Below are 16,701 nucleotides of genomic sequence, written 5' to 3'. Positions count from 1 at the left end.
ACGCTAACTGGGTTGTCGTCCGGTCTGACGTGTCACTACACACGTGACCGGTTCAATGGGCTATCTCAGAGCCATCCAGCTCTATAGTCTCTGCCTAACCCACAGGGTGCCAGCAGCTCCATTACCATCTGGAGCATGGTGGGCCCCGACTGGTGATTGGGATATATACCCCCTGGTCCTAATCTGCCGGTCCCCCATAACAAGGTGTTTTTTAACTATTTTTCCCATTTTATCATAAATGGCCTTTTTTCAAAGAGAATGTCTTTGTTGAATATTTTATATACAGTGCAGACCAAAAGTTTGGACACACCTTCTCATCTCTAGAACAAGTGTTAAGATGAGACTTTGTGCAGAAGGCCTTCATGGTAAAATAGCTGCTAGGAAACCACTGCTAAGGACAGGCAACAAGCAGAAGAAACTTGTTTGGGCTAAAAAACACAAGGAATGGAAATTAGACCAGTGGAAATCTGTGCTTTGGTCTGATGAGTCCAAATTTGAGATCTTTTGATCCAATCACTGTGTCTTTGTAGAAAAGGTGAACGGATGGACTCTACATGACTGGTTCCCACCGTGAAGCATGGAGGAGGAGGTGTGATGGTGTGGGGGTGCTTTGCTGGTGACACTGTTGGGGATTTATTCAAAATTGAAGGCATACAGAACCAGCATGCCTACCACAGCATCTTGCAGCAGCGTGCTATTCCATCCAGTTTGCGTTTAGTTGGACCATCATTTATTTTTCAACAGAACAATGACCCCAAACACAACTCCAGGCTGTGTAATGGCTATTTAACTAAGAAGGAGAGTGATGGGGTGTTACGCCAGATGACGTGGCCTCCACAGTCACCAGACCTGAACCCAATCGAGATGGTTTGGAGTGAGCTGGACCGTAGAGAGAAGCCAAAGGGCCAACAAGTGCTAAGCATCTCTGGGAACTCCTTCAAGACTGTTGGAAAACCATTGCCGGTGACTACCTCTTGAAGCTCATCAAGAGAATGCCAAGAGTGTGGAAAGTAGTAATGAAAGCAAAAGGTGGCTACTTTGAAGAACCTAGAATATAAGACATATTTTCAGTTGTTTCATACTTTTTTGTTAAGTATGTCATTCCACATGTTTTAATTCATAGTTTTGATGCCTTCAATATGAATCTACAGTTTTCAGAGTCCGGAAAATAAATAAAACTCTTTGAATGATAAGGTGTGTCCAAACTTTTGGTCTGCACTGTATATATTTAGTTTGCCAAATAAAATTATTATTGGCATTACAGATAAGATTGAGTTTTGTATTGTTGATCCTTAATTGGCCACATAGACAATTTTGGAAAAATTCATTATTTTTGTATGACTCGCCTTTTAATGTGGCAACAACTTTTAAATCCTGTTACTTATCTGAAATTGTTTTCCTTTACGGTTTTACTTTCCTGGTGAAATTTAGATAATTGGTTCAGTGTTTATTTACAAAAAAATAATCAGATAATTCATCAAAGTTTTCTTCATAATGGTTAGCGCTTTGTATTTTTGATTGTCCACATAGACACTTCGGGAAATTTTATTTTTTTTTATTTCTGATGCGCCATTTTATTTGGTAACAATTTTAAGAACTTTTACTTATCTGGAGCTATTTTCCTTTATTGTTTTACTTTACTGTGAAATGATAGATCATTGTTTTGTTGTTCATTTAGAAAAATCAAATTATCATGGAATTCATAAAAGTTTTCTAAAGTTAACATTTTCCAAATCTTAAATGGAGAAGGATACAATACAAATCTGTTAAATAATAAGGTGTACAATTTTCTAAAAAATTAGCAAAATATATTTTTAGAAATCAATTTTGTCCTGAAATGGTCTTTATTGGAAATATTTTCTATGGGTGAGAGTTTGAAACCTTAGATATTGCACTCATATGTAATAGGAAACACTAATTTTACATATCCCCACTATACTTTGAATGTTAATTTTATGTTTTTGAGCTTCTTACATATCATTTGAGTAATTTTGCTAATGTATTAGAGGCATCAATGTAAAAATAGAAAAATCAAAATTGAACTGTAATCAGCTGTTGTTATTACTTATTTATCAAGTCATATGATAACAGTGTTTAATACTCAAAAACATTTACATCTGGGAATGTTACATTGAAAAACTTAAATAGTGTTAAATATGCCTGGTAGCACAAAACTTTTTTTAGGGGAACTGAAAAGTAGTTAATTTACTTTGTGCCAAGTCGTGTTAAATCATTACAGTCCCTAACATACTTTGGAGAAATGGATGTACCACTGGTTTTATGGCTAAATCAATGTGACACAAGCTGTTAGTGTACCTGGAATGAAGACTGGAAGATTTGAATTTGGTGCATTACATCACCCTATCTGGGGTAAGGTCACTGAGTTTACTAAGGTCACTTGAGGTCATTTTACCTGCGATTACAGGTGGAGGACCGTGGGAACCTACAGCTGTGACCGTAAATATCCCAAGTGATGTGACCGTTGATCGCGGCTCATTCGCTGCCTGCAGGTAAACATGCGGACATGTTCTATGCCATCCACTGTCACTTCAGATGTAGCGGAGCAGGAATCTTCTTAGGACCTTGTGTGGATTACATCAGACCTGGGTGTTTTGGAAGTTAATAAATTGGTGAAAGAGGGTTTTTTTGTATTTTATTTTAAATAAATAGATTTTTGTCAGTGTTTGTTTTTACTTCTTTACACTTGCAGATTAGTGATGAGGGATTCTCGTAGATGCCTCCCAATAATGGATGCAACAATCCTGGGCGGCCGCAGGCTGCTATTTTTAGGCTGGGGGGGCAATGAGGATGGGTCTTCCTAGTCTGAAAATACCAGCTCCCAGCTGTTCTCTTTATCGTGATTAAGTATCATATTTGTTTTTTTTTTTAATCAATTATTTCAATAATTAAAAATAACCACATGCATTTTTTATTTGATAGATAGCCAAGATAAGCACATGAATGGGGGCTACAGCCAGTGACCGCATGCTTTATTTGTGCTGGGTATCCCAATTTAAGGGGAATACTTGCGGTAACAAATCGTCTGAATATAATGGGAAATAGCCAAGAGCATCTAGCAAAGAAACTGACATTTACCCTTGCTGCACCAAAAGAAAGGAAAAAAACATTTAAATCTATACTATCATACGGCAACATGAGACTCCGGCACCAAACCTGTCACAAGTCTTCTAACGACAGGATACATTCATGACACATAGCTGCTGCATTATCATGACTTGATTGAGTAACAAGCAGTGCCATCACTATTAATTAACTAAAATGTTATAAATATTTTTTTATTTCAGATTATTTAGCTTTACTTATATTCTAAAATATATTGCAGATGGGAGGCTGTAACTCTGGTATAACAAGCTTGTTGAATGTTTTATTCTTTCAACACTATGGACTAAAAGATTGATATTTAAAAAATTAGATGTCCTGTGGAAGGCCTTAAACAATGTATATTAACTAAATACTCTTTATTAGACAGGTTTTGGAAAATTTTTATTAGGAAGATCATCAGATTTGATTGCATTTTTTTATTCATTGGTTCATTAAAGATGCTCAGATGATAATGTAACATCTGACAGATTACAGATTAGTTCTGCCCCTGGTCGTTCTGGAACCGAGATGACATTTTTAAAATTATATTTACAAGCAACATAATTAGTACAACCCATGGCAGAAACATTTTTCCATGTATCCCCTGAAAAACATGAAAAAAAAAACATACACCGTTATTACTTAGAATATAGATACTTTCAGTAAAAATCTTTTGTTATAGTTTTAATACAATCTGACAGTTTCCAGAAGATCTAATTTGCATAGTACAGGAAAATAGATGGGTAGAACCCCAGATGTTTGAGTCCGGCCAAATTAAAAAGTCCAGTTCAAGACCTGACTTGGCCGAAACTTTAGCCAGGACTCCAAACCCCATAAAAGTTTAAGGTACTCAAACATAAGTGCTATAAAATGGTGTTAGTAAGGGCTAGGGGCACTGGCGGACACAGACAGAAAAGGGCCTCTGTGCAAAAACAATATATAGGTCCTTTGCAGCCCAAGAACTCATTAAAATAAACAATTTCGCCTGCTTTGGAGATAGAAATGGGCCCCCCAATTTCTTTGGCCACTGTGCAGATGCACAGGCTTCATCAATGATATGCCCACCAACGGCTAGTGGGCTTCAAAAGGGAAGTAAAATGGTAATTAAAGCAGGAAAACTATATTTGCCAAGTTTCAAAGTGGCTGTCACATTGTTTCCTGGTCCAATCATTATATTTTATGAATAGTCACTGCTTCCCCCAGCTACCATCTCTAACAGAATTTGTGATTGGTTGCAGTCAGACTACACCACTACTCTCTGTTCTGGTGTCTGTGATTAGTTTCCCCTAACTCAAGCTGTCTGGATCCCTGAAGTAGCATGTAAAAATTACATAATTGAAAAATATGGAGTAGGATATCCCATATTTTGATACCTAGTACAGATAAAACAGACAGCTGGAGGTCGCATCCCCCAGCTGTCAGCATTATCTTAGTTATGTATAAAAATAAGAGGAACCCCAGGTGGCTATTATTAATTGTTGAATTAAATAATTTAAAAAAATGGTGTTGAGTCTCTCCCATTTTTTTATGTCCTGTCAAGATAATGTAGACAACTGGGAGCTGGTATTATAAGGTTGGAGAGGCCCATGGTTATTAGGCCTTTCCCAGTCTGAAAAAGCAGCCAACTTTAGAAAACGTGACTGATCATTGAAGTCGTCACCCAAACACACTGACAAAAACACAGCTGTGGGAGCGGTAATGTCATTGAGTTCACCTGAGTTTCCAGCTGGGGTTCCCACAGTACCCCAGATGTGACCTCAGGTAAACTCACCTGAGGTGAACTAATTGAACTCAGTGAAGTCACATCAGGTTAAGTAATTGAACTCAATTCCAGACTAAGGCCGGCATCACACGCAACGATATATTGTGCGATCGCATGAGCGATCGCACCCGCCCCTGTCATTTGTGCATCACGGGCAATTAGTTGCCCGTGGCGCACAAAATCATTAAATCCCCATCACACGCACTTACCACCCGGATGACCTTGCTGTGGGCGGCGAACATCATCTTCCTGAAGGAGGAGGGATGTTCGGCGTCACAGCGAAACAAACAGCGGACGGCCAATAGAAGCGGAGGGGCGGAGATGAGCGTGACGTAAACATTCTGTCCACCTCCTTCCTTATGCATTGCCCGTGGGACACAGGTAAGCTGTCTTCACTGTTCCCGGGGTGTCACACAGAGCGATGTTTGCTGCCCCAGGAATGATGAACAACCGGCTGTCACGTCCCCACCGGAGTCTGCTCCTGCGACTTCTGCTCCGATCGCCATGTTCCCACCATGGATATTGCTGGTGATGGGAGAGGAGTCGGTGCCCAAGGTTTTGCGGCGCACAGGCTGCGCTCAACCACTAGGCTGGGTTTCCCTGGAACCTGCAGTACCACTGGCTGACTGTAGGTGGCGAATGTTCCCCGGCTGATTTTTTCACTGCTTGTTTTTACTTCTTTACACTTGCAGATTAGTGATGAGGGATTCTCGTAGATGCCTCCCATTAATGGATGCAACAATCCTGGGCGGCCGCAGGCTGCTATCTTTAGGCTGGGGGGGCAATGAGGATGGGTCTACCTAGTCTGCATATACCAGCTCCCAGCTGTTCTCTTTATCGTGATTAAGTATCATATTTGTTTTTTTTTAATAATTTATTTCAATAATTAAAAATAGCCACATGCATTTCTTATTTGATAGATAGCCAAGATAAGCACATGAATGGGGGCTACAGCCAGTGACCGCATGCTTTATTTGTGCTGGGTATCCCAATTTAAGGGGAATGCTTGCGGTAACAAATCGTCTGAATATAATGGGAAATAGCCAAGAGCATCTAGCAAAGAAACTGACATTTACCCTTGCTGCACCAAAAGAAAGGAAAAAAACATTTAAATCTATACTATCATACGGCAACATGAGACTCCGGCACCAAACCTGTCACAAGTCTTCTAACGACAGGATACATTCATGACACATAGCTGCTGCATTATCATGACTTGATTGAGTAACAAGCAGTGCCATCACTATTAATTAACTAAAATGTTATAAATATTTTTTTATTTCAGATTATTTAGCTATACTTATATTCTAAAATATATTGCAGATGGGAGGCTGTAACTCTGGTATAACAAGCTTGATGAATGTTTTATTCTTTCAACACTATGGACTAAAAGATTGATATTTAAAAAATTAGATGCCCCGTGGAAGGCCTTAAACAATGTATATTAACTAAATACTCTTTATTAGACAGGTTTTGGAAGATTTTTATTAGGAAGATCATCAGATTTGATTGCATTTTTTTTTCATTGGTTCATTAAAGATGCTCAGATGATCATGTAACATCTAACAGATTAGTTCTGCCCCTGATCGTTCTGGAACCGAGATCGCATTTTTAAAATTATATTTACAAGCAACATAATTAGTACAACCCATGGCAGAAATATTTTTCCATGTATCCCCTGAAAAACATGAAAAAAACCCATACATCGTTATTACTTAGAATATAGATACTTTCAGTAAAAATCTTTTGTTATAGTTTTAATACAATCTGACAGTTTCCAGAAGATCTAATTTGCATAGTACAGGAAAATAGATGGGTGAAACCCCAGATGTTTGAGTCCGGCCAAATTTAAAAAGTCCAGTTCAAGACTTGACTTGGCCCAAACTTTAGCCTGGACTCCAAACCCCATAAAAGTTTAAGGTACTCAAACATAAGTGCTATAAAATGGTGTTAGTAAGGGCTAGGGGCACTGGCGGACACAGACAGAAAAGGGCCCCTGTGCAAAAACAATATATAGGTCCTTTGCAGCCCAAGAACTCATTAAAATAAACAATTCCGCCTGCTTTGGAGATAGAAATGGGCCCCCCAATTTATTTGGCCACTGTGCAGATGCACAGGCTTCATCAATGATATGCCCACCAACGGCTAGTGGGCTTCAAAAGGGAAGTAAAATGGTAATTAAAGCAGGAAAATTATATTTACCAAGTTTCAAAGTGGCTGTCACATTGTTTCCTGGTCCAATCATTATATTTTATGAATAGTCACTGCTTCCCCCAGCTACCATCTCTAACAGCATTTGTGATTGGTTGCAGTCAGACTACACCACTACTCTCTGTTCTGGTGTCTGTGATTAGTTTCCCCTAACTCGAGCTGTCTGGATCCCTGAAGTAGCATGTAAAAATTACATAATTGAAAAATATGGAGTAGGATATCCCATATTTTGATACCTAGTACAGATAAAACAGACAGCTGGAGGTCGCATCCCCCAGCTGTCAGCATTATCTTAGCTATGTATAAAAATAAGAGGAACCCCAGGTGGCTATTATTAATTGTTGAATTAAATAATTTAAAAAAATGGCGTTGAGTCTCTCCCATTTTTTTATGTCCTGTCAAGAGAATGTAGACAACTGGGGGCTGGTATTATAAGGTTGGAGAGGCCCATGGTTATTAGGCCTTTCCCAGTCTGAAAAAAGCAGCCAACTTTAGAAAACGTGACTGATCATTGAAGTCGTCACCCAAACACACTGACAAAAACACAGCTGTGGGAGCGGTAATGTCATTGACTTCACCTGAGTTTCCAGCTGGGGTTCCCACAGTACCCCAGATGTGACCTCAGGTAAACTCACCTGAAGTGAACTAATTGAACTCAGTGAAGTCACATCAGGTTAAGTAATTGAACTCAATTCCAGACTAAGGCCGGCATCACACGCGACGATATATTGTGCGATCGCATGAGCGATCGCACCCTCCCCCGTCATTTGTGCATCACGGGCAATTAGTTGCCCGTGGTGAACAAAATCATTAAATCCCCATCACACGCACTTACCACCTGGACGACCTCACTGTGGGCGGCGAACATCATCTTCCTGAAGGAGGAGGGACGTTCGGCGTCACAGCGAAACAAACAGCGGACGGCCAATAGAAGCGGAGGGGCGGAGATGAGCGTGACGTAAACATTCTGTCCACCTCCTTCCTTCTGCATTGCCCGTGGGACACAGGTAAGCTATCTTCATTGTTCCCGGGGTGTCACACGGAGCGATGTTTGCTGCCCCAGGAATGATGACCAACCGGCTGTCACGTCCCCACCGGAGTCCGCTCCTGCGACTTCTGCTCTGATCGCCATGTTCCCACCATGGATAGTGCTGGTGATGGGAGAGGAGTCGGTGCCCGAGGTTCTGCGGCGCACAGGCTCCACTCAACCACTAGGCTGGGTTTCCCTGGAACCTGCAGTACCACTGGCTGACTGTAGGTGGCGTTTGTTTCCCGGCTGAAGTGGCCAACATTCACCTGCAGCCTATGGGAAGACACCACACCCTTCTTATTGCCCCTCCTGTCACATGACCACTGCCAGTGATAGTTCTGTTCTCCTGGCTCATGTGCTGTTTGTATTGTGATTCCTGTGCCCTGACCTTTGCTTGTTTGACTACCCTCCTGCCTGTTGTTTTTGTACCTTGCTGCCAGTTCCGGATTTGACCCCTGCTTTGTCTCCTCAGTATGCCCTTGCCTGCCGATTCTGTTCCTGTTTTGCTTCTCCTGGATTTTGACCCTGCTTGACAACCACGGACTACAGTATACCACAGGTAGCGATCTCTGAGGCTCTGTGTAGTTCCAAATCCCTGTATAGGGGTTAAAGGGTTGCAGAGTTCTTGGGGTTCTGCTTTGTGAGTGGCTTTTCTCTAGATTCCCCTTACAGCCAGTCTGAGTCTGTAGCTCCTATCAGGCATTACACCAAGGCACAGAAGAAGAAACAACTTTTTGAAAATGAGCGACGTGTCAACGAGCAACGATAAGGTGATTATTTTTGCTCGTTCACCGTCACTCGTAGCTGTCACACGCTATGATATATCAAATGATGCAAGATTTGTGTCACTTACGACGTGACCCCGCCGACATATCGCCCGATATATCGTACCGTGTGACGCCGGCATAAGACGTTAGACTATGTGTGCAAATTCAGAATTTTGGTTGTAGATATTTCTGCACCAAATCTGCATATCTTGGTAGAAAAATGCACCAAAAATGAATGCATTATTTTGTTGCATATTTCGGACAGTAGATGCAGGTTTGATGCAAAAATGTCTGCAAATAAATACTCAACATCCGCTCATAGCTAAATCCGTGATTGAGTTCAATGAGTTCCCTTAGGGCATAGCTGGGGTTCGCACGGTATCGAATCTGTGAATTCAGGTGAACTCACTTCAGGTGAACTCATTGAACTCAATTTTGGATTACCAGAATGTGTGCACATTCTGGTAATCCGGCAATGAGTTCAATGCTGCCAGATTTCCAGTATATTGACTGCAATGGTGTCAGTCAATCAGGTAATCTGGCACCATTGAAGTTAATAATCCAGTAATCCATGACCATTGAAATTAATGCCAGATTACCAGAATTAGGTTCAATGGGGTCATCTCAGATAAGTTTATCGTAGGTCATAGCTGAGGTACAGTGGGAACCTCAGCTGTGACCTCAGGTTAACCGGTTCTGTCAGTGTGTCCTGAATACTACAGTAATCAGTCAAGTTTTCTAATGTGACTGAGCACTGTAACATCTGGATGTAGCAGAGCCAGGATTATCTTGGGACATCTTCGTGTTGATTACTTCTAGCCTGCAAGGGTGTTTTGAAGGTTAATAATTTGGAGAAAGAGGATGTTTGTTTTCTTTAAATAAAGGATGCTTCTCTGTGTTTTGTGTTTATTTCTTATATGATTATTAATAAAGGGTCTCATAGATTTTTTGACAAATCCCAGCTGTCATTAACCCCTTATATTGCACCGATTGCCCCTGTATCATGGCAATCGGGATGAGCCAGGTAAGCACCAGGAATTGTGCATGTAATGGATATGGCAATTCTGGGGCAGCTTCAGGTTGCTATTTTTAAGCTGGGGAGGGCCCAATAACCATAGACCTCTTCAGACTTAGAATACCAGCCCCTAACTGTATGGTTTATCTTGTCTGGGTATCAAAATTGGGGAGAACCAATGCCATTTTTTTAATTATTTAATTGAATATTAAAAAAAAATCTGCCTGGGGTCCCTCTAATTTTGATACACAGCCAAAATAAAGCAGAAAGCTGGGGAGTGCAGGCTTTATCTGTGCTGGACAAGCAAAAATATCCATGAGGAAAGAGTATAAAATTTCAATAGGAGATGTAACATGACTACACAGTCTAACGATACAAAAATTATTATATAGAGTGTCCTGTATGGGCCTCTATAAATTCAACAAAACATGCAAACCACTGGGAAATAGTGAACAAACAGGAGAACAAACGTGGTTGTATTGCAAGAATATATATATCAAAGTTTATTCATTCATCTACAATTAGATGCAGCACACATTAATGCAGTGTAAAAAAGACAGAGGGCACTAAGGCACTGAACAAGATTAGTCATAGAAATTCACATGGCAAGTGCAAAAACAGACAAGATATAAAATGTTGCATACAGATTACAAAATATGTTGCCAGGTGAAACCAGAGAGCAGTAGCTGGTGTCCAAACAAGAGGTAAATAAAACCGCACACTAGAACCATCAATACGTCCGGACGTCAGTACATACCAGCGGTTGTATAGATGGAAGGATCACCAGTACATTACTTTAAAGTGCCAGAGTGGAGGAATCAAGGACCGACAAACAGATCCCCCCTGGGGCAGGTAACGCGCGTTTCACGTATTGGTGGTATAACGCTTCATCAGACCGAGGAGGGGTGGTCACCGGTCTGATGAAGCGTTATACCACCAATACGTGAAACGCGCGTTACCTGCCCCAGGGGGGATCTGTTTGTCGGTCCTTGATTCCTGCACTCTGGCACTTTAAAGTAATGTACTGGTGATCCTTCCATCTATACAACCGCTGGTATGTACTGACGTCCGGACGTATTGATGGTTCTAGTGTGCGGTTTTATTTACCTCTTGTTTGGACACCAGCTACTGCTCTCTGGTTTCACCTGGCAACATATTTTGTAATCTGTATGCAACATTTTATATCTTGTCTGTTTTTGCACTTGCCATGTGAATTTCTATGACTAATCTTGTTCAGTGCCTTATTGCCCTCTGTCTTTTTTATCTGTGCTGGGTATCAAAATTTGAGGGACAATAAGCCCTTTTTTACAAACTATTTATTTATTGCTACATTCCACTTTGGGGACCTAGACAGATAGCGTGAAGGCAGCCAATCAATGATGCCAACACAAGAGGGTGGGGACGCTTTCTGACTGCAACTAATCACAGATGCTGTCACATAGGGTGGGTAAGGAAAACAGTGAATATTTATAAGAGAAAATTAGCGGACTTGGAAACAGTGTGGCAGCCATGCGGAAACTTGGTAAGTATAATTGTCCTGCTTTTATCCCCATTTTGCTTTTTTTTCCCATTATTTTTATTTGCTATCTGGGCAGCGGAGAAGTCCTTGTTTGAGAACAATGCACGAATGCTAGGTGTCTGATACAGAGCTCGAATTTTACAGTTTGATTTCGCCCATCACTACACAATAGCCCTATAAACCTTTTATTTCATGTGGATTTACTGTAACAAAACTTGTGTTTGCAAACACCATAAAATCCTTTTAGATCATGCATATTTCTTACCAGGATAGCGTGCTTGTCCCCTGAAATAGAAACATCTGTTCATGGATCCAGTACAGTTTATCTCCTTGGTACTGTTACATTCCTCAAAGGTGCCGATACAGTAGACAGATGGACATTTTACACCATTTGGTGCTGGATCTTCGGTAATAACTGGAGAAATACACACAATTAAATATTTTGCTTGAGCATTGACTTAAAACATATAAAGGGAAACTGTCAGCAGGTTTTTGCTATGTAATCTGAGAGCAGCATAAGGTAGAAGCTGAGACCTTGATTCTAGTGGTGTTACTTTCTGGACAACAGATACAGCAGCACACATTTCTCCCTTTTTGTCCTCCAGTGCTCTAACTCAGGATTAACTCCAGTCCTCAGGACCCACCAGCAGTGCATGTTTTCAGGATTTCCTAGTATTGCACAGGTGATATTTTAATAGCCTGAACAGGTGATGAATTCAACCCCTGTGCAATGATAAGGAAATCCTGAAAACATACACTGCTTGCTTATGGACCTTAAGTACTAGAGTTGAGGAACATTGCTCTAAGCTATAAAAGTAAATATATTTGTTTAAAATTTCAGCCTGTAAGCAAAAAATTGTTCATATTTACAAATAGGTTTTGTAAAAGTTAAAAGAATTAAAAATATTTATTTTTTGTAAAGTTGAAGAATTTTGAACTTGAATAATATTTTGATTTTATCAGTCAATTATTCCAAGATAATTATTGCCAGAGTGACACTCACGTTGATATTCATCAGTGTTGCATAAGTGTCCAGTGCAGCATTTGGTATAAAATCGATATTTTATATTTTCTAGCGCTGCTGATCCATTGGTCCCACACATGGTTTCATTCGCGCAGCTTTTCAGTATTGATTTAAACATATTACCACCTACAAAAAAGAAAATAAACATCAGAAAACAAGAACTGAGGGGGTGATGCCATAATTTTGCTAAAGAAGAAATAAGTGACACTCACCTCTGTCAAGATATTGGGAACAGGTCATACATCGATTTCCAAGACAATCAATCTCAGACACGTTACATTTTGTAGAGTTGCTGGAGAAGCCCGAATAACATTTATAGGACAAGGCTAAAAAAAGGAGATATTTCAGTGATTTATGGTGAGAGTCATAAAATAAAGAGGCATTCAGGTGAAAAGATTAGTATATTGATTGTTATCGATATCGTTTTTTTATTATCATACCCAACAAGATCAGGATACATGTTACTTCCAACACTTGGCCCTATGGTGACTTGAATTACGGACTTATAAATGTTTTTTTATTATATAATAGGTAACTCAACTTTTTTTTGTATTCCCATACCATATTTTGTGGATTCTCTTCATCCACCACTTTTACTTTAAGAGAATTAACCTTTAAGATTCAATCACAAGTTTTCACAAATCATCTATGTAGCGTAAAAATGGGTCTAAATAAAACCATCTCTGGTTAAGAATGTTTGGTCTATGGGAACACATCACTTGATTTAGTAAGTGATAAATCCATGGTATGTTTTGAGAAACATTTACATCAGGTCCAATTTCACCGGTTTTTTTTCAATACGGGAAAATTGTTAACACAAACCAGATTTACCAGAGATATACAAGATCCATAAGAAATTGCATTTAACCTGTTTAAAATGATAGAGGAACTTTGCAATAAAGTTTGACAACACTCCTTGGTGCCCTATGTGTATATAATGTATAGTGACTAGATTCCTCTTACCTGAGACAACAAGAGCAGAGATAAAGCAAAGTGAAGCAATCAGGCTCTTCATTTTGGATGAATGGGTGGCTTCTCAGATTCTCTTCTGCGTGTCTTGTTGTCTGCATACATGGATCATATAAATACTGTTTGGAAGGGTAAAGAAACTATTGTATCATGGGATGGTTGAGATCTAGCCCAAAACACTTCCCTAACAGCATCATTCTGCTCTCAGCAAAGTTCATGTTTCTAGTAATACAGCAATACAATGATGATAACTCTTACTACAAATCCATCAGAATGTCTTTGTATTTGATCTTGCCTTAAGAGAAGGGTCTTGTATTGTTTGCTTTTTTGCAATGTTTAACTATTAGCTTGTAATATATCAGGAGGATATATTTGCCTTCCCTGCGGATGTTTGGGTGGAATTATTTTATTTGTCAACAGAAGCTTTTACTATCTCTCTCTTGCCAAAAGTAAATTTCCATTACTTCATCCCATTTCATTTTCATAAGTTAAATAGATGAAATCCCTTATCCTATTAACTCATAGAACTGTAATATTCATAGTGGTTAAAACTTTGTATTTTTGATCCTTGATTGTCCGCATAGACAATTTGGGGAAAATAATATTTTTACATGATGTACCAATTTAGGTGGTAATTTCTAATTTCTTTTGCTTATCTGAAATTGTTTTCCTTTACTGTTTTACTTTCCTGGTGAAATGAAGATAATTGGTTTGGTGTTTGATTACAAAAATAATTAGGGAATTTATCAAAGTTTTCTTCAAAGGGTTAGAGCTTTGTATTTTTGATTGTCCACAGAGACACTTTCGTAAAAGTTATTTTTTTTTTATTTCTGATGCGCCATTTTATTTGGTAACAATTTTGAGAATGTTTACTTATCTGAAACTATTTTCCTTTACTGTGAAAGTATAGATCATTGGTTTGGTGTTCATTTAGAAAAAGTAAATTATCAGGGAATTTATAAATGTTTTATAAAGTTATTTTCTATATCTTAAATGAAGAAGGATGCCATACAAATCTGTTAAATAATAAGGTGTACAATTTTCCAGAAAATAAGAAAAATATATTTTTAGATATCAATTTTGTTCTGAAATGTTCTTTCTTGGAAATATTTTCTATGGGTGCAACATTAAAACCTTAAATATTGCAATGTGTAATAGGAAACACTATTTTTTACATATCCCCACTGTAGTTTTGGATGTTACTTTAACGTTTATTGAGCTTCTTTCATTTAATTTCAGTAATGTTGTCAATGTATTAGAGGCATCAATGTAAAAATTCAAAAATCAAAATTGAACTGTAATTAGCTGTGTTTGTTACTAATGTGATGGTGGGATATTGTGCGTCATGTACCATTTTGTGTGGGTTAATGTTTTTGCGTGGTTCACTGTCCATTCTATATTCTTTGTCTGTATATTGTTCTGTTTGCAGGTTTAATCCCTCCCCTGCCTGCTTTTGTTCCTAAAGGCCCCATCACACTAAGCAACATCGCTAGCAACATCGCTGCTAACGAACAACGTTTGTGACGTAACAGGGATGTTGCTAGTGATGTTGCTTAGTGTGACATCCAGCAACAACCTGGCCCATGCTGTGAGGTCGTTGGTTGTTGATGAATGTCCTGAGCCATTTTTTAGTTGTTGCTGTCCCGCTGTGAACCACAGATCACTGTGTGTGACAGCGAGACAGCAACAACTAAATGTGCAGGCAGCAGGAGCCGGCTTCTGCGGACACTGGTAACCACGGTAAACATCGGGTAACCAAGAAGCCCTGTCCTTGGTTACCCGATATTTACCTTCGTTACCAGCCTCCGCCGCTCTCACTGTCAGTGCCAGCTCCTGCTTCTTGCACGTGTAGCAGAGTACACATCGGGTAATTAACCCCATGTGTACTGTAGCTAGGAGAGCAGGGAGCCAGCGCTAAGCAGTGTGCGCTGCTCCCTGCTCTGTGCACATGTAGCTACAGCACACATCGAGTAATTAACCCAATGTGTGCTGTAACTAGGAGAGCAGGGAGCCAGCGCTAATCATTGTGCGCTGCTCCCTGCTCTGTGCACATGTAGCTGCAGCACACATCGGGTAATTAACCCGATGTGTGATGTAACTAGGAGAGCAGGGAGCCAGCGCTAAGCGGTGTGCGCTGCTCCCTGCTCTCTGCACGTGTAGCTGCGTGCGCTGGTAACCAAGGTAAATATCGGGTTGGTTACCCGATATTTACCTTAGTTACCAAGCGCAACATCTTCCACACCGCGCTGCTGGCTGGGGGCTGGGACACTGGTTGCTGGTGAGCTCACCAACAACTCGTGTAGCCACGCTCCAGCGATCCCTGCCAGGTCAGGTTGCTGGTGGGATCGCTGGAGCGTCGCAGTGTGACATCTCACCAGCAACCTCCTAGCAACTTACCAGCGATCCCTATCAGATTGGATCGTTGTTGGGATCACTGGTAAGTTGTTTAGTGTGACTGGGCCTTTAGTCAGGGTAGAGGCATGAGATACACCTACTGCAAACACTCTGCTTACCTGGGGGATTAAGCAATCTGTTGGGAACTTGAAGAGAGAAGGAAGAAGACTGAACCTCTGAGGAAAACTGTGGCTTCTCAGGGAGACCTGGACATTTATTTATCGCTTTATGGACTATATTCGTGTTTCTTTACTAATTTTACCCTTGGTTTTGTGAATTATGCTATGGACCATTTGATTTGCTTGGAATAAATGCTCTTTGGATTGTACAGCCATCTCTCGCTCTGTTGATTGTGTAATATGGGAGAAGGACCCTGTCACACTAATTATTTCCCTTATGATATTACTTGTAAAAAAGGTACAACAGTGTTTAATACTCTAAAAAGATCTACATCTAGGAGTGTTACATTGAAAAACTTAAATGGGGTTAAATATGCCTGGTAGCACAAATCTTTTTTTACGGGGACTAAAAAGTTGTTAATTTACCTGGTGCCAAGTCATGTTAAACAGTTATAATCCCTTAGATACCCTGGAGAAATGGACGTACCACTGGTTTTATGGCCAAATCAAAGTGACACAAGCTGTTAGTGTACCTGGAATGAAGACTAGAGGGTCTGATTTTGATGAATTATACCACCCCATCTGGAGTAAAGACACTGAGTTTACAGAGGTAACTTGAGGTCAGTTTACCTGTAATCACAGGTGGAGGACCGTGGGAACCTACAGCTATGACCGTAAATATCCAGAGTGATGTGACCACTGATTGCGGCTCATTCTCTGCCTGCATGTGCAGTGTGCAGACATGTTCTATGGCCGTCTACTATCACTTCAGATGTAGCAGGGCAGGAA

At 40.1% G+C, this 16,701-nt stretch overlaps 1 protein-coding gene across 2 annotated transcripts; it reads right to left on the bottom strand.

The window, feature by feature from the left end:
- Positions 1–2,945: 2,945 nt before the first annotated feature.
- On the bottom strand, positions 2,946–13,615 carry LOC142256380 (uncharacterized). Of its 2 annotated transcripts, none has more exons than XM_075328026.1 (5): positions 13,394–13,615; positions 12,643–12,756; positions 12,410–12,556; positions 11,672–11,821; positions 2,946–3,706 (listed from the first exon to the last, which is right to left on the bottom strand). In XM_075328026.1, the coding sequence occupies exons 1-5, from the start codon at positions 13,443–13,445 to the stop codon at positions 3,555–3,557; spliced, it is 615 nt and encodes a 204-aa protein (XP_075184141.1). In that variant the 5' UTR covers positions 13,446–13,615; the 3' UTR covers positions 2,946–3,554. The 2 variants fall into 2 exon arrangements, with proteins under 2 accessions (XP_075184141.1, XP_075184142.1); XM_075328027.1 differs by lacking the exon at positions 2,946–3,706 and adding an exon at positions 6,119–6,542 and having other exon boundaries at positions 13,394–13,512.
- Between the last annotated feature and the right edge of the window lie 3,086 nt (positions 13,616–16,701).

Source organism: Anomaloglossus baeobatrachus, chromosome 11, assembly GCF_048569485.1.
Source record: "Anomaloglossus baeobatrachus isolate aAnoBae1 chromosome 11, aAnoBae1.hap1, whole genome shotgun sequence".
Classification (NCBI taxonomy): domain Eukaryota; kingdom Metazoa; phylum Chordata; class Amphibia; order Anura; family Aromobatidae; genus Anomaloglossus; species Anomaloglossus baeobatrachus.
This window is presented reverse-complemented; position numbering and strand designations above follow the sequence as displayed.